The sequence below is a fragment of the Melopsittacus undulatus genome, chromosome 2, assembly GCF_012275295.1.
Source record: "Melopsittacus undulatus isolate bMelUnd1 chromosome 2, bMelUnd1.mat.Z, whole genome shotgun sequence".
NCBI lineage: Eukaryota > Metazoa > Chordata > Aves > Psittaciformes > Psittaculidae > Melopsittacus > Melopsittacus undulatus.
This window is the reverse complement of record NC_047528.1, coordinates 102,825,059-102,851,777: the sequence shown is the minus strand read 5'-3', so window position 1 is coordinate 102,851,777 and position 26,719 is coordinate 102,825,059. Positions and strand designations below refer to the sequence as shown.

Genomic DNA, 26,719 nt, shown 5'->3' with positions numbered 1-26,719 from the left:
CTTTTTCCACAGCATTTGACTTTCACGGATTGTACTCCCCAGACCTCAAGAAGAGTTACTTTCAACTGTGTTGTAAATTATTAATAAATAACAGAATCAAGGGATTTTGACAAGGCAGCACTGACCTTTCCTGAATTTGAGTGCAACATTCTCTGGCTATGAGAGTAATATGTCTATCATAACCTATAAATGCATATATTTTTTCCCCTGAAACATGACAGACATCTTATATGAATAAATCAATTTTATTTAAATAATATTATAGGCATATCTTGTCTATTATAAACTACCATGCAGTTTTTCAAAAGCACCAATATTTCACAATAATGTCAATTTTCTTGAGAGCAGCTACTTTTTTCTGAGTGGTGTCTGTAAACTTGTCCGACTTCACTCATTCAACTCAAGAAAAATCTGTTGCCAGTGAAATGCTGAATGTTGTACCTTCTAACTTGTAATAGTTACCTTACTGTCCCTGAGCATCTCTTTTGAACAGTGCTTGAGAAGAATGGGTGAAGTGTTCTGTGTAGCAAAAACCCACCATGAAACGGGGTGTTTCTTTCCTTTGTGGCACCAAAAATATAGCAGGCGCAAGAGCATTACAAGTAAAATCCAAGAGACTACCATTTATTTGAGGCTTCAGGATTTGTTTTTCCTTGCATTTCTTCAAGCTTAATAATGCAATACCACTTTCCTCAATGCAAAGAGAGTTTTTGTAAGAAGCCTGCCCTACAGTTCTGTGTCACAGACTGCATTAGACTCCAGGATGAGCTTCTTCAAAAGCATCTTTGTAAAGCATGGTTGCACCAAAACCAGCAGATGCGTCTGATGGCCTTATTTGTTCAGTTGTCCGATCGTTTATGGGAGATTCACAGCAGGGAGACAAAAGTGATACCTCTCAGGAGGCTGAGAGTCCTGCTCATGTTTTCTGCAAAGAAAATGCACACCCCTGCAGCCACTGCTGAATTTAAATACAGACAGAGCCAGAACCACCAGGCTGAGGCAGTCAGAGGGGAACCGTGTCAGGCAGCCACTCTTCTGGCCATGACATTCAAGTACTGGCACTTCTTGTTTCTGAAAAAGCAGTTTTTTCAAAAGGAGTTTGCTGAGCACTCTCCATGTTCACTCAGATCACTGAATCCCACGAGGCTCACTTTGTTAACTGATTTCGGCTTATCACAACAGACTTCTGTAATAATTCCCAAGTTCTCTTTGGTACATAACCATCGTCTTCACAGCACTGCAGAAGCTTTGTACCCCAAGCATTCTAACCAGAAAAAAATCTGCCCTTTACAATAGTCCCAACAATTTACAAACAAGAATAATGTGGTATAATGAAGGTAAGATTATAGTTGGGTGTAATAACACACTGTATTTTGCCAGCGTATCCCTGCTGCAATTAACAGATAAGCTCCTCAGCAAAGCCACGGATCTTCCCTCTTGCTTATGCCAACAGAAAATCCAGTTTTAATGGAGCCACAGCAATGAAACTGAAGTCTTAGATTTGCAGAGTGGAGTAAAAATGAATTCAGAGTTTATAGTGAGATCACTGTAAAGCTGAGACATGGAGCTACAAAAATGCCATACCAAAACCTAGCTTACGAGAGTGTCCTGAGATGGGCTTCCTTAAAGTTCACCACAATCTCCAAGACCCTTCAGAGAAAGGTACTTAGAAAAGGACAACAATTATTAAGAAAAGTGGTGATCTTTGCTTAGCAAACTGCAGTTTCCCATTTTACATTTGTAAATGTAGAAATGCCTGTAAGCCAACTATTCTTGCTTTCCAAAATAGGTTCATGTGGACAATTTGACACCTGATTACAAGTGTCATTTCACAATACTTGGCAAATATCTAAAATAATCTAAAGAATTACCAACTGAAGTCTTCTAAATGTTCTAAGAAAGCTCAGTTTATTATGCTTTTCTTCTGAGGCTATCCCTTTATTTTAGAGATACAGCACCTTAATATTTGCACAGTATCAAATATATTTATCAAGAAGAGCAGTGAAGAAACTTGTATTGCTCCTGCATATGAGAAACAAAGCACTTTCTGAAGATGTCCTTCAAAATAAATAGCACCACTGATTTCAGAAACACATTGATAAATCTGGCAGTCTAAAATTCAGCATTAATAGCATATGCAGCTAAGGAAGGTACTCCTTGAAAAATGGGAGATAAAAGGCAGATCTTAAAAATGAAGTGAATGTTTATGTTGTATTGAAGGTTAAACAGCTTTAGAAAAAGCCTTTAATTTTTCTTTCCTTTTTTTCTCTGAGTCCTGAGATCCGTTTGAGCTACAAACTATATTATTACCTAAATTAAGCAACCTTCTCACTGCAATTAGTAATTCTATGCTACTAATTTTTCTGGTTCACACTGAAAAAATTTAAAGGAAGTTGAAAAGTGGAGGGACCAGATCCTACAAATCTCATTCATCTATTAGAGTTCAGCTCTGCGTTCCCTTAGGAGCATCTGGAAACATTTGAATAATAAAAGAAACACACTTTCACAGCACCAAACCTGATGAACAGGCATTACTTGAACAGAATTTGTTGTCCTACATTAGCCTGTTTCGGAAAATAATAAGAAAATAGTATCTTTAGAAGGAGTTTTAAAGGGAAGAGTCTGTTTTCCAGAATGACCATCTTACCATGACCACCTATCACTGATGCATGTGTAAAATGGCCACTGGCCACCAGCATAAATTCCATTCTCAATCCTTCAGAAAACAAAGTGTAAGTGCTGCTGTACCACAAGCTGCCCATGGCAGTCTTTTGAAAGACATATTTAGAGAGAGAGTGATGATTCGAAAGTCTGCCCTTTAGAGGCAGTGTGCTTACATGCAACATCATCTTCTGATGACTTTTGCCGTATCTGTTATTTCCCTTTTGTTGAGGTTGGAGCACATCCCAAACAATAGCAAGCATGGGGGAGAGCACCCTCTCTTTTCAACAGGAGAGAGCACCTCTGCTTTTCAACAGACAGCCACAAGCAGACACAGGAGTGTTACATAAGACAGCTGCAAAACTCTGATTTTTCATCTTGTACTACTCCTTCCAGGTCTGTAGAGTTATTATGCACAGTTACTTGCAGAGCAACAAACATACTTACTTGAACACCCTAACTATGGAAACTTGGGTCCATTCAGCAGCAGCCAGAAAGCATTTTACTTAGCTATTAAGGAGGCAAAACACACAGACTTCATCATGCCACCTTATCAGTTCCAGTCTGTCTAATATTAGTCTGGTTTTCTTTGAAGCATGTGGTAAGCTAGGTACTAGTGCAACTGCTGCAAATCAATACAAAGCTTACCCCCCACAAATAAAGATGTAACTGTGCAGATGTAGACAGTACTCGTGGATGATATTTGCATAGCAAGTTGTAGTAAAGAATGAATAAGATGTTAAAAAATTCTATAAATGAGGTATCAGTTAGCCTAATGGTGGAGCAGGTAAACTAGTCAAGCCATATTCATACTAAATTTCATCTTCTGATTCCTGATCTCGTTCAGATGTCTTCAGTAATCCCATTTCCATGGACTGGGACTGTTTAACCTTTGAACGAACTGCCCTGAAAACAACAAAAAATGAGAGCTGTCAATAGTAACTCTGTCGTGGTTTAAGCCCAATTGGCAATGCAGAAAAAACACACAGCCTGCTCTTTCACACACACACCTCCCCCCCCCCCCTTCCTCCCCCTGCTCCTGGAGGGATGGGGGTGAGAATCGAAAGAACGTAACTCCCATGGGTTCAGATAAGAGCAGTCCAGTAACTAAGGTATAACACAAACCACCACTGCTGCCACCAATAATAATAATGAGAAATAACAAGGGAAGAGAATACAACTGCTCACCACCCGCTGACTGATACCTAGTCTGACTGAACATTGATCTAGCCCTTCCAGGTAACTACCCCCAGTTTACATAGTGAGCATGACGTGCTGTGGTATGGAATACCCCCTTGGCTAGTTTGGGTCAGGTGTCCTGTCTCTGCTTTCTCCTGGTTTCCCCTCCTCCCTGACAGAGCAAGAGACTCACAAAGTCCTTGGTCAGAGTAAACATGACCTAGCAACAACTGAAAACATTGGTGTTATCAGCACTGTTCCCAGGCCAAAAGTCAAAACACAGCACTGCACCAGCTACTAAGGAGAAACAAATGACTGCTACTGCTGAAACCAGGACAAACTCAAAGGCTTATCTGGCCATTTTTATATGGTTAAAAACTGTTTAACTCCTGCACCTCATCAGGTGGGTGACTGGTGTATGAAGACTTGTAGTGGGACACTGTGGAAGACATTGTAAAGATGGCTTCTGCTTTCAAGCAGAATCTGGGCAGTATTCAACCACAGGCCTTGGTTGTAAATAGCTGTATGTTAGCATGAGTGACAACTTACAATACAAACATGTACCATGACATTAGTATGTGCTACCTTTAATGATACTACCTGAACATACTGTTTGTAAGACATGCTGCAGCAGCTGCCATTTCCATCATCAGAAGGGATGTAGGATTGCTGTCACCTACTCTATAGTTGCCATCCTTCACACAACAAACCAGTTACTCAGCCTTGAATGCCAGTGCCTTTCAGACAAAAGATCCAAAAAGAACTGGCTTCTCAGTTCTTGCAAGACTGCAAGAACTGCATGTGACCAAAGCCTGATAACACAGGGCTATTAGGATGGTAAAGGTAAACCGAGGGGTGAGAAGCATGTTTAGAACAGTGCAGGCAAAGGCTTGGTAAAGTCCTGCAGGCAGGTGATCACACATAGCAGAATCAGGCTCATTTTCATAACTAATTTAACACTGTGGTTGTAATTTTATCAGCATTAACACGAGAAAAAAGGCTAACTTTAGAAATGGGGGGGATGAAACTGGCTAGTGGAAAAGAAATCAGGTCTGATCACAGGAATTGCTAGCAATGAAACCTGTCCAATAATCTTCAAAGTCATGAAGCCTGCTGACTAAGTCACTTGGAATTAGAGATGACCACTGGGAGAGAAGATGCTGTAGGAAAAAGACTTCTCCTACTTCTGACTTCATATGCACTTACATATATGGAACACTATTAAGAAAGAGCTCCTTTTAAGTGAGAAGCATTATCCTTTCAGAGCTATGCTTCATGAATATTTTCCCCTTTCTACTGAAGCAGTGAGTCATGTTGTCTTCATTGATTAACAATACCTATTTTTATTTTACCTTGCAAGACAATTAATTACTTTGTAGAAAACTTGATTTGTCAGTGAGACATTTCTAAAATTAAGTTTCTGCTAGACTAAATAGACAAGTTTCCAAAGTTTTAGTATTTCAAATAACTTACCAGTTGACGATTGTATAATTGACTGCAAGTATAAGAAAAGCAAAGGCATAATGCCAGCAATAGCACATGGTCAGGAACATCATATTGGTATGATCCATTTGATTCCACTCTGGCCTCCCATTTGGAGGATAAAGCACAAAGCCAATCTGTAATAAAATAACAGATATTTAGCAAAAGTCATCTGATGTGTGTATCCTTTGCTGTATCATGTTTTATGCTACCTATCATAAGGCAGACATTTCTTTTTTAATAAGTGCTGACGTGGTTATAATTAAAAACTATTTTGCAGTCATACTCGAATGCAATGGATTATTTTACACAGTTCTGTGCAGAAGTGCCTTTGAAGATGCAGAGCCTGTCCCAGGAAACCCCTGCTCTTGCCCAGAGAATTAAAGACCCTGCCCAAAAAGTCCCACAACAATCACAGCTATGTACTGTATGAAAAGGGGCCAGTGCTCAGCCTTGTGTGGTCTGAACTACAAACACATCAATAACAAGAAAACCTACCCAGCCGTTTGCACTGACTCACTTCTTCCCAAGTGTCTGGGAATGTGCTACATGGTTCTGAAGATGAATAATAAATTAATAAATAAAGGTGAACATAAGTCTATTTCTTCTAGGCCATCCAGTGAAAAGGTCAGTTTTGAAATTACTCAAAAATTGAGCCATCACCCAAGGCTATAAGGCCATGTGAAATACATAGCTAATTTGTATATTCAGAGTTGGAAAAGATCAAATTTATATTAATGCATAAGGTGGGAAGCTAGGAATCCTGTGGCTACACAAGGGTCTGCATGGCAAGCACTAGTGCTCTGTACTGCCTAATACTCTTCAGAGTCATGGCTCAGCAGTTCAGCTGAGAATTTAGGACCTGGGAAGAGAAGAGGAAGGAGGATGGAATGAGTGCATTTTGCATTTCCATGCAGATAATTCAATGAACGAGGGAGTTAGTGATGCAGAAGGTCCCTTTACTTTTTACAAATCTGTCATGCTGCAGCCAGCATGTGGTTTTCAGTCACACATATGATTGAAGTCTCCTGCGGGTGTGAAAAAAGCCACACTTAAATTGCTCGTATTTTTAGTTCTTCAATTTTTCACTTTAAACAAAAAACACATTGTCTGAATTGCTCTAAAATTAGACTGGACAGACAGCAAAGAATAAATGGTTGTGTCTAATTCCTCTTATGTAAAGCTTCTTAAATCACCAACAAAAAGTGTACAAACAAGAAAACAAACCACAAAGTGCTGCAGCACCAGGTTCTTGAGTTCACTTATAGAAAAATACTGCTGTTGAGGAGGTCTGTCTTCTTGCCAGAGCAAGTATTTAGGTATTTGATTTGGTGCTGAGTATCCAGTTCTCCTAAGAAACAGCAAACATTTTTTTTCATCATGTCTGGCCAGCATATAAAAAAGGAAAGCCAGTCTAGACATGCTGGAAAGAAAAACCTCTGGAGTGACCTCAGTTCTCCACTGTAAGATGAAACACACATCAGCACTAGCACTCCTATTTCTTTGTTATGAGATCACAGCGATTCATTAAATTCTTTCTCTTGTTCTGACAGTAGAGACAGGGTCACTATCAAATATCTGTTAACTAGATAGAATCACAAGCAAATGAGGGCATGGAAGCTGCATTTTGAAGAGTCCTTTTGGGAGCCACATCCTCGAAATATCACAGTTTCAGCTGGTTTTAATTCTGCTCAGTTTCCAGAGCCCTGGAAAAGAAGGAGTCTTTGCATCACCCAGTTTTTTAATACAGATTGGGAGCTTAAATATCTTTTGAGCTGGGCAATGTCAATGAGCGCATTGTCTCACTCATCCAGTACCCCGCTGGGCATTTATTCACTGCTCCAGCAGCTGACTGGAGATAGTCTTCATAAACAGTATATATTGCCTGGCTCTAAAAACACTGCCATTTGGCTTGTGGATTTGGAGTGGGATATTATAGGGGTCAGAAAGAATGGTCAGTGAACAAGGGAGAGCTCAAGAAAACCTCCTTAGCTTTTTTACTGATAAAATGCACAAGAAGTAAAATGGCTTCTGCTTCTTCTTCTGTAAAATTGATACAAGAAATACTTTTATCTCTTTAAAGGGACATTAAGAGGGCATTGTTTTCTATGAGTCCTTTTCGGTCTGTGTTTAAAAGGCGTATTACATCCCCTATGAAACATCTCCGAAGGGCTAAATCACCAATTTTGGTGAAAGAAGAAGTTCCTAAGGCAGAAAAGAGACCTACCTGCCAGAACCAGCTGCCTTGTAATATGCAAAGGCTTGTACGAAGCATCTCTAGCACAATACTGCCACGGAAGAAAATTTCCAGAAATATGCAAACAGCAGCTCCAAAGATAGCAAACAGCAGTAACTGATGAACATGAACATCCAGCATGGCTCTCCCATGAAGATGGTAGCAAAAAAGAAAACCTGGAATAAATTAAGTGATCATTTTAAGATACTTTCTTCCTTTGAAATCTCCCTGCATCTGTTTTCACAAAACAATGAACCTTTAGCATTTCTCTTCATGCCAGTATCACCTTCTTAGTTGAACTAACAGCAATTTTTAAGACTAATTCTTAAGTAGTGTGTACTCCCACTCTTCAGTTCAGACCAGGAAATTGCATGGGAAGTTGTAGCTCTACCACCTTTTGTTTAAAACACATTAACAAAAAGTGTCATTCATCTGTGCCTGCAGTGCAACAAGAGGGATGCTATGAGATATACTGTGTGTGCAGAAAACACAAAATGAGTGTGTCTCCAGTACAGTTTCAACACGTGATTGCTGTACAAGTGAAAAAGCGCTCTAACTTGTGGGCCATGTCTGTACATACATTGAATGAAGCACATACCTGAGCTATTGAGCACTTATTCAAAACAGGCTTGTGCTGCTATTTTTATAACATTTCTGTTGCTATCTAAGCCAGCTGGGAAGCACAGATACACCTCTAGGATGTCTGATCCTGCTCTGGGCTGCAGTGCAGTTTAAGGAGGACCAAGACTGACCTTTTTTAGGCATTTCAGAGCATTAAACACCCAGCTACTGCAGGCTCATTCTCTAAGACTAATGTGAGACCCAAGACGCATTCCCCTGTGCAAGTTTCACACACACTTTTGCAGGAAGAAGTAAACTGACCTTCAATAAACACTGCTAACGAAAGCATCATCTTGTCCATGGCCATTGGCAGTGTGCTGGTCCCATGAGCCACAATGTCAACCAACCCTGAAATGCCATAGAAGAGGTACATAGTGGCATGTTGCCAGTTCATGAGGTGATCCCAGTGCTTTTCCTCATAATTGTACAGCTTCAGATGAGGTCCATCAGGAACAAACTGCTCAGCCACCATTCCTACACATGAAATGAAAAATGTAACTTTTTGTCCTGATGCTTAAGGTGATAATAAGTCTTTATACAAACTGTAGAGGAAACAATATATTCCCATGCAGTATAACACCGGTCAATTTGAGATTTAGTCTGGCTGCCTGAGGATTGCTCTGGGTGATTGCTACATTCTCCTTCCTTCTGCTCAGTTCAGCCATTTGCAATAAAGTTTTTAACATGTCCAAATTCAAGTGAAAATGCACAGAGGTCTCAAAGATATTAATTTTATATAAATTTACAAGAAAATAGGCAGTGGGTGGAGGAGAGATGAAATAAGCTGCTTTGCTGATGGAAAGACCACGGAGTGAGCTAGAGCATATATTAAGCATCACATAATTCAGAGAAGAGAAAGCCAGGGAAAACCAGGCTTCATCTCTGCTCCTGGTTGGACTATCTGCATCTTGCAATTTCCAGCAGTGAACAGCTATTCTATGCTGGGTTTTTTTCCTAACAATTGCTATTGTAGTAGTCCTCTAACTGAATTTTTCAGCTGCCTTCTCCTGTGGTTCAAACATGAGTATAACACATGCTAAAGTCTCCATAAGAAAGATTTACCATTTCAGTCCCCTACAGTGTTCAGGATGGCAGAATTCAGACTCTTAGTTCAAAGGGGATTTTTCCTATAAAGCCATAAAAGGAAATCCCTCCACTATGCCGTTATTAAAAGTCCCATGAGAATGTATACCAAGTTAGTATTTGAATTGCTGCTCCATTGCCTCCCTTACCTTGGCCCCCTCAGCGTCTTACTAACGAGCTGCAGTACTCCAGCAAGAGGAAAGCTGCATGTAGATACTTTATATAATCAGTGAAGCTTGGGAAGGATTTAAAATGTGTTACGCTTTAAAACTTTAAAGTTAAATACATTTGCTTATAAGGCATGGGCCAGCATCATGCTGTATAAGTAGATATGCTGCGGTGCAAATGCAATACTTTTCCACCTCTACTTCAAATTTCCTAACACAGAAACAACAGGGTTTACTCTTTCTGCTACTTTTACTCTTTGTCTTTGCCAGGCTTTCTTGTCCACACTTGTGAACTGACATTACCATATGTTAAAATAATAGTTTTTTGTTTCATGGTGAAAATAAAAAGGCTAAATGAATATTTTAGCCACCCAGCTACCTCTAGACACTGACTGGGAGATCTGTACGAAAGATGCCCCCAGTCACACCTCAAATTGAATGTTATTACTTAGGTTTTGATAATTTCTTAAGGCATATCAAAGTACTGTACACACAGTACCTCTTCAAAGCTGATCTTGAAGAAGAGCAAGAACAAGATTTTGGCACAGCCTGCACCTTGATCAGAAACCAAGCAACTCTGAGCATCTAAAGAAGAATAGACAGAATCTAAAAATACTAAAAATTAAGATCCTTTTTAACTTGAAAGCTACATGTGCTGAGCTCCCAGGCCCCCTGTTATTTAGCTTACTTATTCTAGAAAGATAAATTGCTAACATACAGCCTGCTGGAACATAAACAAGAACTAAGCACTTCCAGTTGGCTGCACAACTCACTAAACCACCCCCATGGCTTTGTACCCAGGCCAGTCCACAAAAAAAGGAGAAACAGGCCACCACCAGCCTGTTGCAACAGTCCTGCAGTCTGGAGTTCAGTCTTTGTGAAGATTTTCACTTTAAATGACACCAGTGGAGAAGCATCTGCATTTACATATTTTATCAATAACTCAGTGGAGACTACTAACATCTAAGATGGTCGGATTCAAAACAGAAAAGCAATGCCTCCACAGTCTAGTGCTCCCAGTCTGCATGTGAAAGCCCCTTCCTTGCCTAAATATCTTTTCTCCCTCCCTGAAGTAGTGAACAGCATATGAATACTTGGACCAGCTGTGAACTTGTCAGGAGACTCCACTCCAGAAGAGTGCTATGGATGGAAACCCTGTTATGGTCATAACTTTGTAATTAATAGCAGTAGCCCCAGTATTTCTTAGATTCTTGGTGTTTCAAAGACAAAACACCAAAACACAATGAGATGTTTTATCAGAGAAAAAAAAAAAAGATAGTGTTAAAAGACATAGCCTTTTCATTGTCAGCCCACCTTACTTACCGATCAGGGCAAAGACAGCTTTGATGATCCCCTCTAAAAACTCCAGGCGCTGAAATCCTGCCCTGGAACCAAGGTAGCAACCATTCTTGTTTTTTCGACAGGCATACTTCAGTGGATACTTCACTGACCACCATAAGCCAAAAAGAAGGAAAAAGCTTCCAGGGAGGGCATGCCCTTTGAAATTGCCCATGGTTTACTGCTAGGCAACACCTGAAGGTGAAACAAATGGAGATTGATTATGGGAGTAGCAAGAGAATTCTGTGGGTTATAATTTTAAAGTATCTCCTTGCATAGATAAAAAAAAAAGTATCATAGAATTCAGTACTCACACTCTATTTAAAACTTAATGTTGGTACTCATCTTCACTGGTTATTCCAAACACCCAGCCAGTCTCCCCAGTTTCATAGCTGTGCAGAATCAAAGTAAAAGACACAACTGCAAGGCATCTGACCTGAAATACAGAGCTGGCAGTTGGCAAAGTGAGAGAAAAAATGCCATAGTGCACTACATCATGCTGTTGAAGTTATACTAGCAAAAGAGATGCATGAATACTCACAATTTGGTTCTTTCACCTTTAGAGGGGATTTTCTGTTTCCTCACTCCACAAACAGAAATCAAGACAATACCTGACTGAAGGAAATCCAAGTTGCATACAGATACAATGGGTAGCTATTCACTAATAAGTTGTATTTTGTATTCAAATTTGAAGTCTTGTTATGATTTACAAACATCAAGCTATCTTCAGTATTTGATAGGTGAATTATGCACCCACAATTAGATGCACATTACCAAGTACACCAAGTACACTGAGTGATAAGGTTATTACTTAATGTTATACAGTTATTTAAAAGCAGTGCCATTAATAAAACTTAGTAATTCTGGTCATCATCCAAACTTTAAGGAGAGTTAACTTAGCTCCAATAGCTTCTTCATTAAAGTGACAGTTCTAATATTAAAGTGCAATTTTTCTTTAAGTTATTATAAACTGAGTTATTGTGCAACCCAAAGGCATACTAAATCTTTGCAGAGGTTAAAATAAAGGATATCTGCCTTAGAAGCATTGGAAATATGTATTTCCTGTTGTTACTGTGGCTGATTTATAAATCTGATCACCACACTACACTGTAGCTATCTGGTTGTGAATAGAATATGGAGGCTCTGCAGTATTTTTCTTTCCAGTAAGTATTTCGTACAGTCAGCTCTGCATAAGAAGTTTTAAACTGTGGCTTGTGGGCCATACAGTACTTTCAGATGGTTCACATAATGCTGTCTAGTCACGTAGCGTGAGCTCTCTCCTGTTTCTGGAATCTAAGCTCCACTGAAAGCATTACTTTGAATTTTTTTTTGAAGAAGAGAAACTTGCACAGGTCCTGAACCATAACACTATTACTCAACTGCATGAGGAAACATGACCTATATAGCCACAAAGGAGAATTAAAAAAATACAAATGTTCATGTGTCGCATGAGGCAGGCTGTGATTTAAACAGGGATGCTGAAGAATGTCCTGTCCCTGCTGCTTATCCCCTCCTCTTCCAGAGCTAATGTCTCCCATTGTAAGTGCTGCAGAAGGGGAGGGGTGAGTTTTAAAAGCTTTCCCTGGATAAAACTCCACTTAGCTAATTTTTACGTAAGTATTACTGAAGTACAAGAAAAGGGAAACAAAAGGTTGCCCAAGCAAGCCCATTTCTGGATGTGTCCTCACAGGTGCCAAGTGCTGGCATCTGAGCATACTTTTTACTTCATACTGGAAGGAAATCATGCAGAGGTGGCTGCACTAAGCCCTGGGAAGGCTCCCGTGGAAGTAGCACCTTGCAGCCCTGGGGCAGCCAAAGAGAGAATGAGGGGAATGTTTATCTATTCTTATGAACTCTATTTGGGATTTCTGCTGTCTGGGGAAGGGCTCCTGCATGCTACTTGTCTTCTGCTAAGTAGAAAAGCAGGGGTGCCATGCCTAGAGCTGTTGCGGGAGGCTTTGCCTCATGTGGTGGCTGGTTAGCCACCCTGATCAGGGCAGCAAAAACTGTGAGGAGGAGCAAGCAAGGCAGATCTCAGCACGGGCCCCCAGCCACCAGGATGGTGATGATCACCTCCATCCCACTCACAAAATGCTGAATTAATATCTAAACATTTCTGGGGCTGAGCATGTGTTAGTGGTGCTAAATCAGCCTGCTTGTGAGCTGAGCATCTCCGGTCCTAGCCCAGGGTGGGCTGGGAAGTGGAGGAGGAGGAGGTGGTAGTCCAAGGGTTGGGAGAGCCTTTCTCTGCTTCCTCTGCCTCCCTCAACACCTTGAAAGCTCTGCTAGGTTTATGCCTGTTTTATTTGCAGGCGGGGAAAGCACTCCTCAGCCTTGAGCACAGTCAGGCATTAAGTGGTGTGGCTGGGGGGCTCAGCCCCACAGGTTAGACCCAGCCCCATGGTGTTGCTGATGAGGTACCTCATTCTGGGATGTCTTTAGTTCAGAGAATCTGCCCAGCTTGTGCATCACTGACAGTACTCACTGCACCATAGTTTGCCTCAAAAAAAGGCAGTATTAATGGGAGCTAAAGTTTTAGACAGTTGCCTAAACTGTGATTTAAACTTTGAAATACTTGTTTTGCTTTGGAAGCCTTAACTTATGGTTCTTCTAAAATCTCCTGGCCTGAAAGGCATTGTAGGACATTGGTTTTTTCCCTTCTTTGCATGAAAGAAAGAGGGGAAGAGTAGAGAGTGGCCTTTCCTCACCATATGTCTGATCTCACTGAATACCGTTCCTTAGAAGGACTTTATTCATTAGATATTATTCAACACAGCTACTGAGCATTTTAAGTAGGAAGATTTACCCTGTAACTCACATCACCTACATCAAAGGGAGATACTGGATTAAAAAGGTAAATTAAACCGATGAAAAGCCTCCATTTAGGAGAGTACTGCAGCAGTAGGAGTCAAATGAACAAGTGTCCCGATGGCATTTGTAGTGCACAGTATAGAACACTTCAAAAGTAATTCTCAGCCTATAAATTCACACCTGGGTTGGCTAGAGCTCTAATCACTGCAGGATATTTCTGCCCTAAATCTGGGTAATCCATCAGGATACTCTGTTTAAAACTATTTTTTGCTTTCAAGAACAAGGGAAGATAAGTCTGATTACAGCAGCTACTGTTGCATATCCAATATAAACAAAACAGAACCAGAAAAATTTATGTTTTCCTATAAGCAGTACAATCACATATTATTTGCTTTAGAGAGTGTAAACTTCAGTTTGAGTTTGTCCAGAAATGTTGGGGATTATTTGTGGGATCTCTCTAGAAAGACATATATCAGATCTGTGAGTCAGCTGCTGTGGCACACCTTAGAACACTGAATCTCAGCATAGTGGGCTTCAGAAAGGATTTACATTAATTACACTTTAAATCCTTAGGAAACTTGAAAACATTATGACAGAAATTGCCTTAAACTTTGAATTAATGAATTTTCTCTTACCAGGCCCGAGAGTGTATTTTGGTGAGGTCAGAAGTTAACTGCCACCACCCACAGTTTTGATGTGACTGAGAAGTTTTGCCTGCAAGTAAACTAGGTGATATCGCATAGTTTGGGGGCTTAGTATGACACTGAGGGAGTCAGCTGTTACGGTATGTCAGGTGCTATTTATTGGATAAAGATGGGATCAGCATGTTATATTACTCAATAAATTTGAGGGTTTATTTTTTTACAGAATTTCATCCCATAATGTAGCAAACAAATCACTGGAGGACTGAAGTTGTAACTTGTGCAAATCCCAGGCCCTTTTGTCCTCAGTGATTTCAGGGCCAGGGGTGCTGGCAGAGCCTCAGCCATGTTCTCGGCAGCAAACCTTCCTTGCTGCCCACCAACTTCCCCTAAAGTGCATCATCTGCCAGAGACTCAAATAGAGAAAATCCCAAGGCTGCCCCACAGCTGAGTGCCTTGAGCTCTGAGTTTGGCCATGCAGGGTCTGCTCATGCCACCTCAAAGCCATCCAGTCAACACCAGGTGCTGCACGTGTACCTGCAGTGGGTGACCTGCTTGCACAGCCTCAACCCTATCCAAATTCTGCTCCTAACCTCGACAGGCAATGCCAGTGCTGATGCCTACAAGAGACATATAGACAGCCAGCATCACCCAGTCACAGCCCTAGCCATGGATGACAGGGTTTGGCTTTCCAGCAAGTGTATACTGACCATTGCTGATCAAATTGCCCCTTACCTTGTCTGTGCACCCCCAGGATCCCTGCCCAGGTCACAAGGCAACTGGAGAAAAAGGTGTAAATGAGGTGTAAATATGGCAACAAACAAAACTGTAGTTTAGAAATTCTTAAGTACCAGGCAACTTTTCTGCAGCTGACTGAATGAGGGCAAGAATAATTTACAGCTACTTGCTACCTGTGAATGTGAGATGCTTTTTGTTTTTTCACATGTGAAAACTCCAAGCATGATTTTTCTTGCAATAATCACATAAAACTCTGCATGATTGAGACTTTCCCAGCAATTAGAAAGCTGCATAGCATTGCACAAGTGCTTTACACTCCAGCTTTGCCAACCAAATGTGATTGTTGATGTTTGCCTACAAATTCCCTATGTAGCAGTAATGCTTTGTGTACCTGAGATGCTCATCCCTTGGCTGAGGCTGTATCTTACTCCCTGGGGTCAGAAGGGAGTAGTGGATCTGCTGGCAACTGACAGGATAATGAGCAAAGGCAGCTTCTGAGTGAGCATTCAAGAAAAGGTGTGCATTTTTGTGGGTATTAAAAGCTGTCTTTTAATCCAGAAAATTACTTCGCTGACACCAGAAGAAGCATGAAAGGCAAGCAAGAAACAGACTTACATGATTGATTTAAATGCTTCCCAACTTCCAGGGGAGGAATGTTTCCTAGCATCTACAAGTTTGATTCCTGATCTCTTAAGGCCACCCATGTGGGGACTAAGGCAACATTTGCAAGTGGTATTAAGAAACTTATGGTTACTTAGATGGCTTCTTGAAGAGCTAGATTAATTCCTCATTTCCATCTTCTGCCTTTAAAAAAACAGAGGCTCAATAACCTGCACTGGATGGAGACGCAAGCAGCAGCTCAGCCAGAACTAGCCTTGCAGCAGGCAGCTTCCCTTCCCTACACATTCTCCTGCTACAGAGTATGCCTTGCAATTTCCTGTGTTTATCAAGCTCTGCGGGATGTTAAAGAGGACTGTTAACCAGAAATGAGGGGGCTCTTTTCCAGAAATGACACAAGTGATGAGCCCAGAGACTCACACTGCTGCTATAGATTAATTTCTGATACAGAGCCATATGACAACAGAAGTTAAACACAAAGATTTACTGCAATGGTAAAACTGTGCTAGATTAGGAAAGAATTATGTGGAGTTTATAATATTTGATAGAAAATGCTTTTATCCATAACACCTGCAGTAATTGATCATGATGTCAGTGAGAATAATGCATCCAGATAAGAGGAGTATATAACCCATTCGCAGACACTTTCTAATCAGTGCACAAGCTAGGATCATAAAGCTTTTACTGAAAACTGGAATTCAGCAAACTTGAATGCATCGAACAGAAAGAAAATAGCAGATAAGTTCAGTTCAGTACCGTGCAGTTAAAGACATATTCACAAGGCATGTGCCTTTTACCCTGCAATTGTAAACATCATGGAGACCAACACCGATCGAAAACCAATGTCTGCTGTAATTACTTTATTCACTAAATGCAGTACTGATTTAATGTAATGACTAAAAGCATTTCAGCAACTGCATCTCTGAAGCCTGTAAGAGAAGAATTCAACCCTTGGTAAAATCTTTAGGCCTACAAGACATGGATGAAATCCAAAAATCCTGAAGAGGTAATGTCAAGAAATCTATATACTGGGCTAAGAAAGGAGAGACTGCAAGAGGCAGTCTCTCATAGTGCTGAGTTTGGACGCACAATCTGAACTACTCTATTTTTTTCAGTGCCTTGCACTTGTCAACAACAACTTCCCAGATACTTGTCCTTCTCAGCCCTTTGAGTGATTTTCACTGTATTTTTTTATCTCTCGTGACCCTCAGTTTTCTGGCTTTTTCCATGTTTTCAGTGTATCTGCTGACTCTCTTTCTGCTCCCATAACCAAGCCAAGATAACTCCAGGGGTTATCCAGGGACAAAAAAACACTCCTTAATGATCTTACCATTGGCTCTTGGTATCAGAGCAGCTGCTAGTCTGTGGATATGATTTTTTTTTGTGTTCAGGACTGCCAAATTGGAGCCTTTTATTCAGATCATCACAAATTCAAAAGACATACACACACAAAAGAAATAAAATCTTGTAATCGTATAGGATATGTAAGAGTTGGGTTTTCCTATGAAAGATTCATAGTTTCTTTATTGGCCATAAAACCTAATATTTCCTAGCACTGCCTGAAATAAACGGCAAATTAAGATGGGTATGTGGGCAAACTATTGCAGCTATGAGAGTGTCACCTCTTGCAGGAGGATGGATGTTTGGCTTCATCCACCCCAGCCACTTCCCTGCCCCTAGGAGTCACGCGGTAGCTGCTGCCTCCTGCAGAGTGACCTTCTAGGCCGTCCCCCGTGCAGAGCAGCAGTTCCCTTCCCCACAGAGGGTCAGAGCAGACCACTGCCCTCAAGGTGACTCGAGCAAGATTTTGACTCTGTGCAGCAGCAGCTGAGTACTGGGCAGATGGTGTGGTGGAAAGACATGCTGCGACATCCCACTGCTGTGCTGCAAGAGCACTTCATTGACACACAAGAATGGCTCCCCTATTAGTGCTTCCTGGTTTTAACATGAATTGTGCCAGCTAGTGAAATTCCTGTATGCTCTCTTTTTAAAAAAGTTAATTCCTTTTATTGTCCTTAAACCAGTCAGAGACATTTCAATAAGCAATCTCTGCAGGACCCTAGATATTCTTGAAGGTCCATAGTCGAGCGGAGGTCACACTACCAGTAAGAAGATTTCTACTTGGAGACCTGACAAAAAACAGTTTTATAGTGTGTAATCCTTGGATCTTACTTGTAGACCCAGAAGTGCTCAACTACATGTTTTTTGCTTCCTGATAGACAGGCTAGGAAAATGTCAAGAGAGCTGAAGTCTGATATATCTACTAATGATTTAGGGAAATTAAATAAAATATGGTTTGGTCTTTATTGGCATCCTTTTTATGGACCTACAGTGTGTTAACAGTTGAGTCAGGGCTTCAGTGGAAAAATCTTGTAAAATAGCAAAGCTGACAGGACCACCAGACTATGACAAATCTTTGTAATACATAGAGATAACCACCCAGGCTGTGAAAGATTCTTCATTTGACACTTACAGAGCTCTTTACAGACTGCTAGAAGTTGCTGCAATTGCTATGTTTTCAAATACTTCTTGATGAAAAGAAGATATAACCCCCCCCAAAAAAAAGAGAGGGGAAGGGGAGCCTATTAAGAAAATTCAGTGAATGGTCTAAAAAGGTATTTTCCACCTGAAAAGAAGCCAGATCTGAAAGACAAAAGTGAGGAATTCTGTTCCTGGAGAAGGACTTGTCTGACCACAATATGGTTGTAATTCTTTGGTTGCAAGAGTTGCTCTCTTATCATAACCACCAGTGACAGTGCAGAAAAGGCATTAAGATCTCTCTTCATTATGTACAGTACTAGATAATGGTGTGACTGAATTACAATGGGGTGACTCATTAATAAAATATGGTAAGCAGAAGTGTGATGCTGTGCTGTGCATACTAGTAATCTTTCAGTTTAAAGACAGTCTCAAGTTGACAAAAACTGGGAGGGAGCTCATCTCAGCAAACACGAGGGCACAGGTAAGTCCACAACAGTGTTCACAGGAAGGACTCGATTTTCTTACAAAAGAAATTACAAATGGGGTCAGTTAGCCAATGTGATGCTCGTAACAGCTCATACCTGGACAACAAGCAGGTGATACTTCTCCTGTCCCCTGCTAGGGAGGAGATTGGAAACCAGGGGTACGTGTGTCCAGTATATTGGCCTCTAGTTCTAAATTGCTGCATTCTGCCGTCTCCTCTTGCTGAGGTCCAGCCACTTTTCTTAAACCTGTGCCTTCTGAAGTAACTTGAACAAATGTTTTGTAAACTTCAGCCATCAGGTCTGGCTGTGGTGTACCATTAGGTAGTGTATGCCCTCAAGGCTCTTATATGGCAAACAAAGTGATTCAAAATAGATCTCCTGGATTTGGGTGCTGTAACGAATTATGTGAGTGCTTGAAGCTTGCAACATTATGTTGTGATATGAAAAAAAAAAAAAGCTTTCTTGTCAGTAATTTCCATAAAGCTATGCAATAGAGCAGGTGGGATTTGCACCTTGAGCTTTGCCTTGGCTGAGTTGTCTTTAACCCTGCTGAGATAAGGGTGTTTGATATACTGCTTGCATTCAGGTAACTGAATGCACTGCCTCCTATCAACTACTGCTTGGGGGAAACACACTCTCAACAGCAGAAAGCTGTGTGGATCAGAAAAGAAAGAGCTAATGAGTAAACAGGGACATCGGCAAGACAGTCTGAAACACTGATAACAGCTGGGAGAAATGGCTGTCTGAGTTAGCCCATCTAGAAAAATTGAAAGGCATCAGGGAAAGAGGTATAGTTCCTTTTTACAGGACGACCTCATACTCACTAAATGGGAATCAGTTAGTGCTAATGCAACGTTAGCAGAAACTGAAGAGTCCCCTTAATGCAAGGCTACAGTAGCAGCGGCTTCAGTTCCTGCTGCCCCTCAGACAACAGAATTAATAGAGGGACCAAGAACAGTGCTATGGAGTTGGAGCTTTGTAATTCAATCAGATGAGGAGCTGCAAAAGAGGCTGTATCCTCTTCCAAAACCACTGGTCTTACAGATGCTACACTCTGTACCTTAGAAATGTCTCAAGTGCCAGGTTATGTGAAGCAACAGCTTTAGAATTTTGCTCAGATAGAACTGAAATGTTACAGCAGACCCTAATTTAGACAGAAATTGATTAGGAGGGACGTAAGTCTCCTTTTTATCTTCTGGAGCAAAAACCAGTGTCAGAACTGAAGGTCTGGCTCATGCGGCACAATAATATAGGAGTACCACCCTACTGAAAATTAAGATATTTCAAAAACAATGTTCAATTATTTATAATCTCTGGGTTTAGGAGTCTGCCTTGCTCATAGCTTCGAAGAAACAAGCAAAATTACTACTGCTACCAATTGCAAGTGAGCATGGGCATGTTTGGACACATCTAACAAATAGAGTAGGAGCCAGTTGACAAGAGTTTCAACACTTGATTCATGTACGTCTTCAGATGGAAACAAGGGGCCCATTTTTTGTGCTGCTGTACTGGCCATCTGCAGTACTGAGTAAAATGGTACTTCCAGGCAGTCTTGGTGTGCAAGAAAAGAGTAAGCAGGGAGCAGTTTGCCTTAACACAGGCATGATTATAGAAGCCACTTATTAGGTTCATTTGACTTTCCTTTCCAAGCAGTTATTTCTAACCACACTCCACAACTGAGAGAAATCAGTTTACCCAGATCCATTTCTAAAGAGAAGCATATAGGAAAAGCCCATGTAAGCAACCCAGAATAGCAGAAAAGACATCTGAGCAAACTTCAGAAAGGTAATCCCAGAGTCAGCAATGAATGTTCATCTAAAATGGATACAGAATACATTCCTTAAACAAATTACAAAGTGCAAATTACTGGTGACTTACAGTATGACATATACCATAATTTAAAGAGGTCTACAGAAACAGTAATATAAGATGATGCAAACAAAGTTATACATACTGGAGAAATCACAAGTTCTAGGTAGGTAATTGCATAGTTATTATCAAATATTTATTTTAAAAATTAAGAAACATAAATATTTTGGTTTTAGGAACTTCAGCTCCTAAGGTCTGAAATATCAGAAAAATTAAATTTTTGATACTGTGTTAAGTAATAAGTGTTATTAGGAGAGAAGAATATGGTTTATCACTGAAAAAAAAAATGAAACAAATCTGAACATATCCAGGGACTGAAAGTGTTTTTCCAAGGGATACTCTGTTTTGAAATAGAATAGAGAGGCTGGGATAATTTAATTTGAAGGTCTCTTTCATATACTAATTGTTCATGGCTGCATTTAAATTCTCTTGATTTCGCCTGGTGATTCAAGTTTGGATGTACATTTCCATTTGAGTAACTCAAGGAGGAGGGAGGGAGTTAAAAAAAACAAACCACACAAGAAACTCTTAACCGAACGTTTACTCACACCCCTAACACTTAATTCCCCCTTTGTTGAACGACCCTGAACCACTGCTGCAAAAACTCTCGCACATAGGGTAAAATACGCCAGGGCTCCAGACGTATTTTAACACCAGCAACCTCCGCCAAAGCTACTTAAGATTTTAAAAGTCGCGTCAGGGTTTTTTACCTCAGGAGTGCCCCTCACGGACCGAACTAAGGCAAACATGGAGCAGCAGTTGTCCTTTCCCAATGGAACACGAAACACCCCCACCCCTACTGCCGCCGCCCGCCCTGCCTTTAGCCCGCTCTGCCCACACTGCGCGGAGGAGCAGCCTGCGCGGGGGAGACCTCCATCCCTTCCCGCCGCTCACCCGAGGCTGAGGAGACCCGGGCTGCCCTTACCTCGCAGCCTCTTCCTTCGCCTTCCCTCGCTCCCTCCAAGGGGTATCGCAGGCGGCCCGGGTTCCTCCAGCTGCTCCAACCAGGCTCTAGCGGCCGCCGGACTCTCCAGCTGCTCCATCCAGGGGATGCGCCACGGCAGCCCCCAATTTTTGCTCCGCGGCTGCCCAGATGTTCCTTCCCCTGTCGGCCCCGTGGGGGGCGGGCGGTTTCCTCCCCCCCTGGCCGGGGAGGACCCGGGGCAGAGCCAAATAAAAGGGACTCGGGACAGAAAGACGCTTCAGCTGAATCCGCACTTCCCGGTGCCTGTCCCCTGCTCCTGCCCCGTTTTCAGGGAAAGCAGCCGGAAGCGGGCAGGGTGGCGGGGGAGTTCACGGCCGGAGATAGAGGCTGCCGCTGGCCGGGGCAAGCTGGGGAACGTTAGAAAAGTAGAGACTTTATGATACACAAACCCTCCTCTGATCACTGGATATAACAGAGGCTTTTCTCTATTTGCCCTTTTTCCCCCATCAGTGGTTTTCGCCACGAAAATGAGCACCCGTGGCTGTAGCCCCTGTAATTTCACAGGAATGTACGGCAGAGCCCTGAATCCAAAAGAATGTCTAAAAATAAAACTGAAAGGATGAAGCCACAGTTTTATTTACAAACGCCACGCTGTAGTAAATGGTGTTAGTGACATTACTGAGTCAGTCACAGCATAATGAAAGACATCTTGCGCTGCACCACCTGAGTTAAATTAGCCAGCAAAGAACACCCGAAAAACCCTCAAACCTTACATATGGAAAAATTTTCCTTTGAAGTATTTGCCAGGAAGTTTTGATAATCAGATTTGAAGCTCTGTTTACACCATAAGCCTCCCTGACCCTTTCCACCCCTGTCAGCACCAAGTTCTTGTGTTGCCAGCCTTCCCCTGTGGCTGTTCGAATAGCCAATCCGAGGCAACAGCTAGTCATAACTTGGACTAAATACTGGGACCCCCCCCAAGACCCCTAATTTAAAATTTCTGGTTTTCATAATCCAAAAAACTTTTTGCTTTGGGAAATTTGTGGGTGAAATTAACCTCATGTGAAGATTAAAATGTAGATCAACAGTATGTTTCTGTCTGACACCTTTTCACCCTTGGTTATCTTCTCAGCTCTGTCCATGTCTTTCTCTTTAGTATAAAGTGACACTTTCACTGTCAGATAAACAGTACTCTAGCAAATACCCTTCAGCATCTGGCAAGCAGGTGCCTTTGCAGGTTGAATGACGTAATGAGTATAGAGAAAAAGGCAATTCATATTTTCCAAAAGGACTACCTCTCTGTACACAATGTTTCAGAAATCCAGCCTCTGTGGCTGCTGCTCCCCTTTCTGGTCTGAGAAACTTATTTTGCAATCATTTTAGATGGCAGAATGCATCTCATGTAATGGCATTAATTTCTACCTAATGGATATCTTTCTGTTGCAGAAGAGTTTTCAGTAGACTGAACTAAATCAGTCACTGAAGCTGATAATTATAATTACCTCATTTATTTACCACTGGTTTGGTGTGTTTGTTTTGGCAGCAGAGCAAAAAATCACTTTCTGGGATTCCTCACTTACATCCATATCTATGATGACTTAGAAGTGATTCTAAGTAACAATTAGTGTCTCCAATATCAAACATTCAAATTAGTTTTTATCCCAGAAGCCATGCAGGGATTCTGCACTTCTGCGAGGACCATTGCAGTGTGCAATAAAGCAACCACAGAGAAGTGTGTGCATAGAATATTCTATAAAACTGCTATGGACTACAGAAACAACAGAGCATCCTTTTCAATCTTTTATCAAAAGTCAACAAGAGGCCAAAAGCACATTCAGTCAAGTTCAGACCTTCCTTTGTTCTTTTTACCCTATTCCAGTTTTCCACTTTGTAAGTAACAACATACTGGATCTGTTCCACTTTTCTTCCTGCTCAATGTGCTCAACAACAACAAAAAAAAAACAATTATCTTTAGATGCTTAATGTTGTAGTGAGTGTTACGTCTGTGCTATGAATGATACTGGACAACCATTCAGTATTTGAATGGCATGGTTTTGATGTGAAACATTAAGTTTTATATTAACTACATAAAGTGCAGTTTCTAAAACAGAAAAACAAGATTTTCTGAACAATACAGCCCAGCTGCATCATTCATGTCTGCCAAACAAACATTATTTCCATAAGCTCTTGTGTCCTCTTTGTTTTGCTTGGAAAATTCCCTCTTAATTGGGAATCCTTCCATTCTTCTGGAGTCACAAAAATCATTCAGGAACACACTTTAAATAAATCTTCATTGGGCTTGAGTCCCTAAGATGCTTCCAAACAAGACCTTTTAAAGGTACTTGTTTGGTTGTTCACTGCTGATATTGAGCATTGCACCTTTAGCATGTCATAAAAACATTTCTTCAGGGCTGAGCCTGAATGCTGAGACATGAATTCGGAAGCGGTGCTTGAATCACTTTTCACAGGAGTTACCTGGATTAAACATTATAGGGCCAAATGTCTGTGGCTCCAAACTCCACAGGTCTATTACATTTAATAAAATATCTAGCTCTTTTACTTCATCAGTTGTCATAGGTATCAGGCACTTACATCAATCATCATTAAAATCATTATCTCTGTACCTCACCATTTGCCCACAGTCACACATCTGTGCTTTGATCCAGATACTTGTGAGCACATTGTAGTCAAATGAGAGTTATACATGGCTTAAGATTACTGTAACATCTGCAGTTTAGCTCTGAAGGTGAGTGGTAGCACTTGGAGGCAGGTGAGTTAGTTTCAGTCTAGTCGACTTGTTGTAACAGTACCTTTAGCAAACGGTAGAAGCAGATGCCACCATAACCTTGATCTCCAAGCTGTTTCTCACATCCTCGTTCTGTGCCTTTGGCCTTTGCTGTTCTTACCCTGGCTAGCTGCATCCATGCCAACGGGCCTCCTGAGGAGGCCACACAGCCACCAGCATAATTATAGATTACAGATGTGTGATGTTGTAGCCCTGCAGAGTCAGGGGATGAAGCTAACCCTGGGCCTCCTGAGCCTAGTCCAGTCCAACAGGACACATTCATGAGAAGTTTCTGGGTAAAAACTGAACTGCAATGTTGATCTGCTTCCCTGGACACTTCAAATCCAAGGTTTGCTGTTTGTAGGTGTCTTCATAGCACTACATCTGATTTATAGCTGAGGAAATGCAGCAAGAAGTGTAGCTGACACTGATAAAATGTCTTATCTCTAGACAAAGTGCCCAGAAATTTAAAAAATAATTCTGGCTTTACAAAGTTTATGCAACAGTTGAATAAAGAGCAAACACACGCATTGGCTGTGACTTGGGGAAAACCAAACATTGACTTTCTGGTTTCAATATAACTTGTAACATGCAAAATAAACAAAAATTTAATTTCTGTAAAAAGATCTATCTTATGACAGCCCAAGTTCTGGAGTGCTAGTGGGGATATTTCCTCTTGGGTGGATTTAGAAGATACAGGTTTAAATTTGTAAGGTTTTAAATGTGCAGGGACACCCCACAATAAACCATGTCACCCAAGACTCTGTCCAACCTGGCCTTGAACACCTCCAGGGATGGAGCATTCAAAAATTCCCTGGGCAACCTGTTCCAGCACCTCACGACCCTTACAGTAAAGAATTTCTTCTTCATATCCAATCTAAAACTCTGCTGTTTAAGTTTCAATCCATTACCCCTTGTCCTATCACTACAGTCCCTAATGAGTAGTCCCTCACTAGCATGCCTGTAGGCCCCCTTCAGATACTGGAAGGCTGCTATGAGGTCTCCACGCAGCCTTCTCTTCTCCAGGCTGAACAGACCCAACTTTCTTAGCCTGTCTTCATATGGGAGGTGCTCCAGTCCCCTAATCATCCTCGTGGCCCTCCTCTGGACTTGTTCTAACAGTTCCATATCCTTTTTATGTTGAGGACACCAGAACTGCACACAATACTCCAAGTGAGGTCTCACGAGAGCAGAGGGGCAGGATCACCTTCTGAAACCTGCAGCTCATGTTCCTTTTGGTGCAGCCCGGGATACGATTGGCTTTCTGGGCTGCGAGTGCACACTGAAGTCAGCTCATGTTCATTTTCTCATTGACCAATACCCCCAAGTCCTTTGCAGGGCTGCTCCGAGTCTCTTCTCTGCCCAGCCTGTAGCTGTGCCTGGGATTGCTCTAACCCAGGTGTAGGAACTTGCACTTGTCATGGTTAAACTTCATGAGGTTGGCATCAGCCCACCTCACAAGTGTGTCAAGGTCCCTCCGTATGGCATTCCTTCCCTCTAGCGTATCAACCGAACCACACAGCTTGGTGTCATCGGCAAACTTGCTGAGGGCACACTCAATTCCATTGTCCATGTCAGCGACAAAAATATTAAACAAGACCGGTCCCAACACCGATCCCTGAGGGATACCACTCGTTACTGATCTCCAACCGGACATTGAACCGTTGACCACAACTCTTTGAGTGCGACCATCCAGACAGTTCTTTATCCACCGAGTGGTCCACCTATCAAATTGATGTCTCTCCAATTTAGAGACAAGGATGTCATGTGGGACAGTGTCGAACGCTTTGCACAAGTTGATATTTGGTACCCTGGTGAACAAGCACAATAAGAATTAAATGACCAGGTAATTTAGTAAGCCAGTAATTGATGTAATAGGGAAAGAGGGTAATTTCTGATCCTGGGTCTCCTGCTCATGTTCCCAGACAGAATATCCTCTTTCAATTGAAAAAGAAAGGGGGAGGGGGAGAAATCTATTATCAGCTTTTTTTTTTGACATTCCTATGACATATTTTGACTGCTTTAAGAAATTCAGTTCTTTTACCTCCACTTTGTTTCTGAGTGAAAGTATTTCTTTATTTGGCAGAATACATGACCTGATCTTGCCAACATGTCCACTTGTGCTTCATTTCACAACAATGACTAATTCCCCCACAACTGGCATATTTGTATGTATTTGAAGAATGAAATTCAGTATGGTTTTATGTCTCCTGATTTCCACTGAATTAATAGTGAAAGGCTGAGGACTGTAACTCACATTAACTGTGCAAGCAACCTGAGTGGTTTAACACTCCTGCCACCCCCCAGCCTCTCATTTTTGTCCTGCTGCCAAATGTACCCTCAGAGCAAAGCAGCCTGACAGGAGTGCATCCCTGTTCTTTGCCACCACAATCTGCAGCCCAGCAAAGCTGGACAACCCCCCTGCATTGGTGGGACTCTGAACTGGACCAGCTGAAATGTGGGTCGATGTGTCACAGCTCACTTTGCTATGGACTGCTGTGGAGGAGAGGTTGCATTTTATGAATGGAGATGTTTTGAAATTTATTTTAAAATATATTTGATTTTCAGCTATGTTGCATATGAAAAGCACTGGTAATGC

At 41.5% G+C, this 26,719-nt stretch overlaps 1 protein-coding gene across 5 annotated transcripts; it reads right to left on the bottom strand.

Annotated features, from left to right (window-relative positions):
* Window positions 1-270: 270 nt before the first annotated feature.
* TMEM45A (transmembrane protein 45A) lies at window positions 271-21,606 on the bottom strand. 5 transcript variants are annotated; one of them, XM_031051435.2, is made up of 7 exons: window positions 21,336-21,606; window positions 11,082-11,203; window positions 10,753-10,962; window positions 8,441-8,653; window positions 7,550-7,734; window positions 5,314-5,459; window positions 271-3,567 (listed from the first exon to the last, which is right to left on the bottom strand). In XM_031051435.2, exons 3-7 carry the CDS (start codon window positions 10,940-10,942, stop codon window positions 3,474-3,476), a joined length of 828 nt encoding a protein of 275 aa, XP_030907295.1. In that variant the 5' UTR covers window positions 10,943-10,962; window positions 11,082-11,203; window positions 21,336-21,606; the 3' UTR covers window positions 271-3,473. The 5 variants fall into 5 exon arrangements, with proteins under 5 accessions (XP_030907295.1, XP_005151641.1, XP_030907296.1 ...); XM_005151584.3 differs by having other exon boundaries at window positions 3,160-3,567; window positions 21,305-21,606; XM_031051436.2 differs by having other exon boundaries at window positions 3,160-3,567; window positions 11,082-11,216.
* Window positions 21,607-26,719: the final 5,113 nt, after the last annotated feature.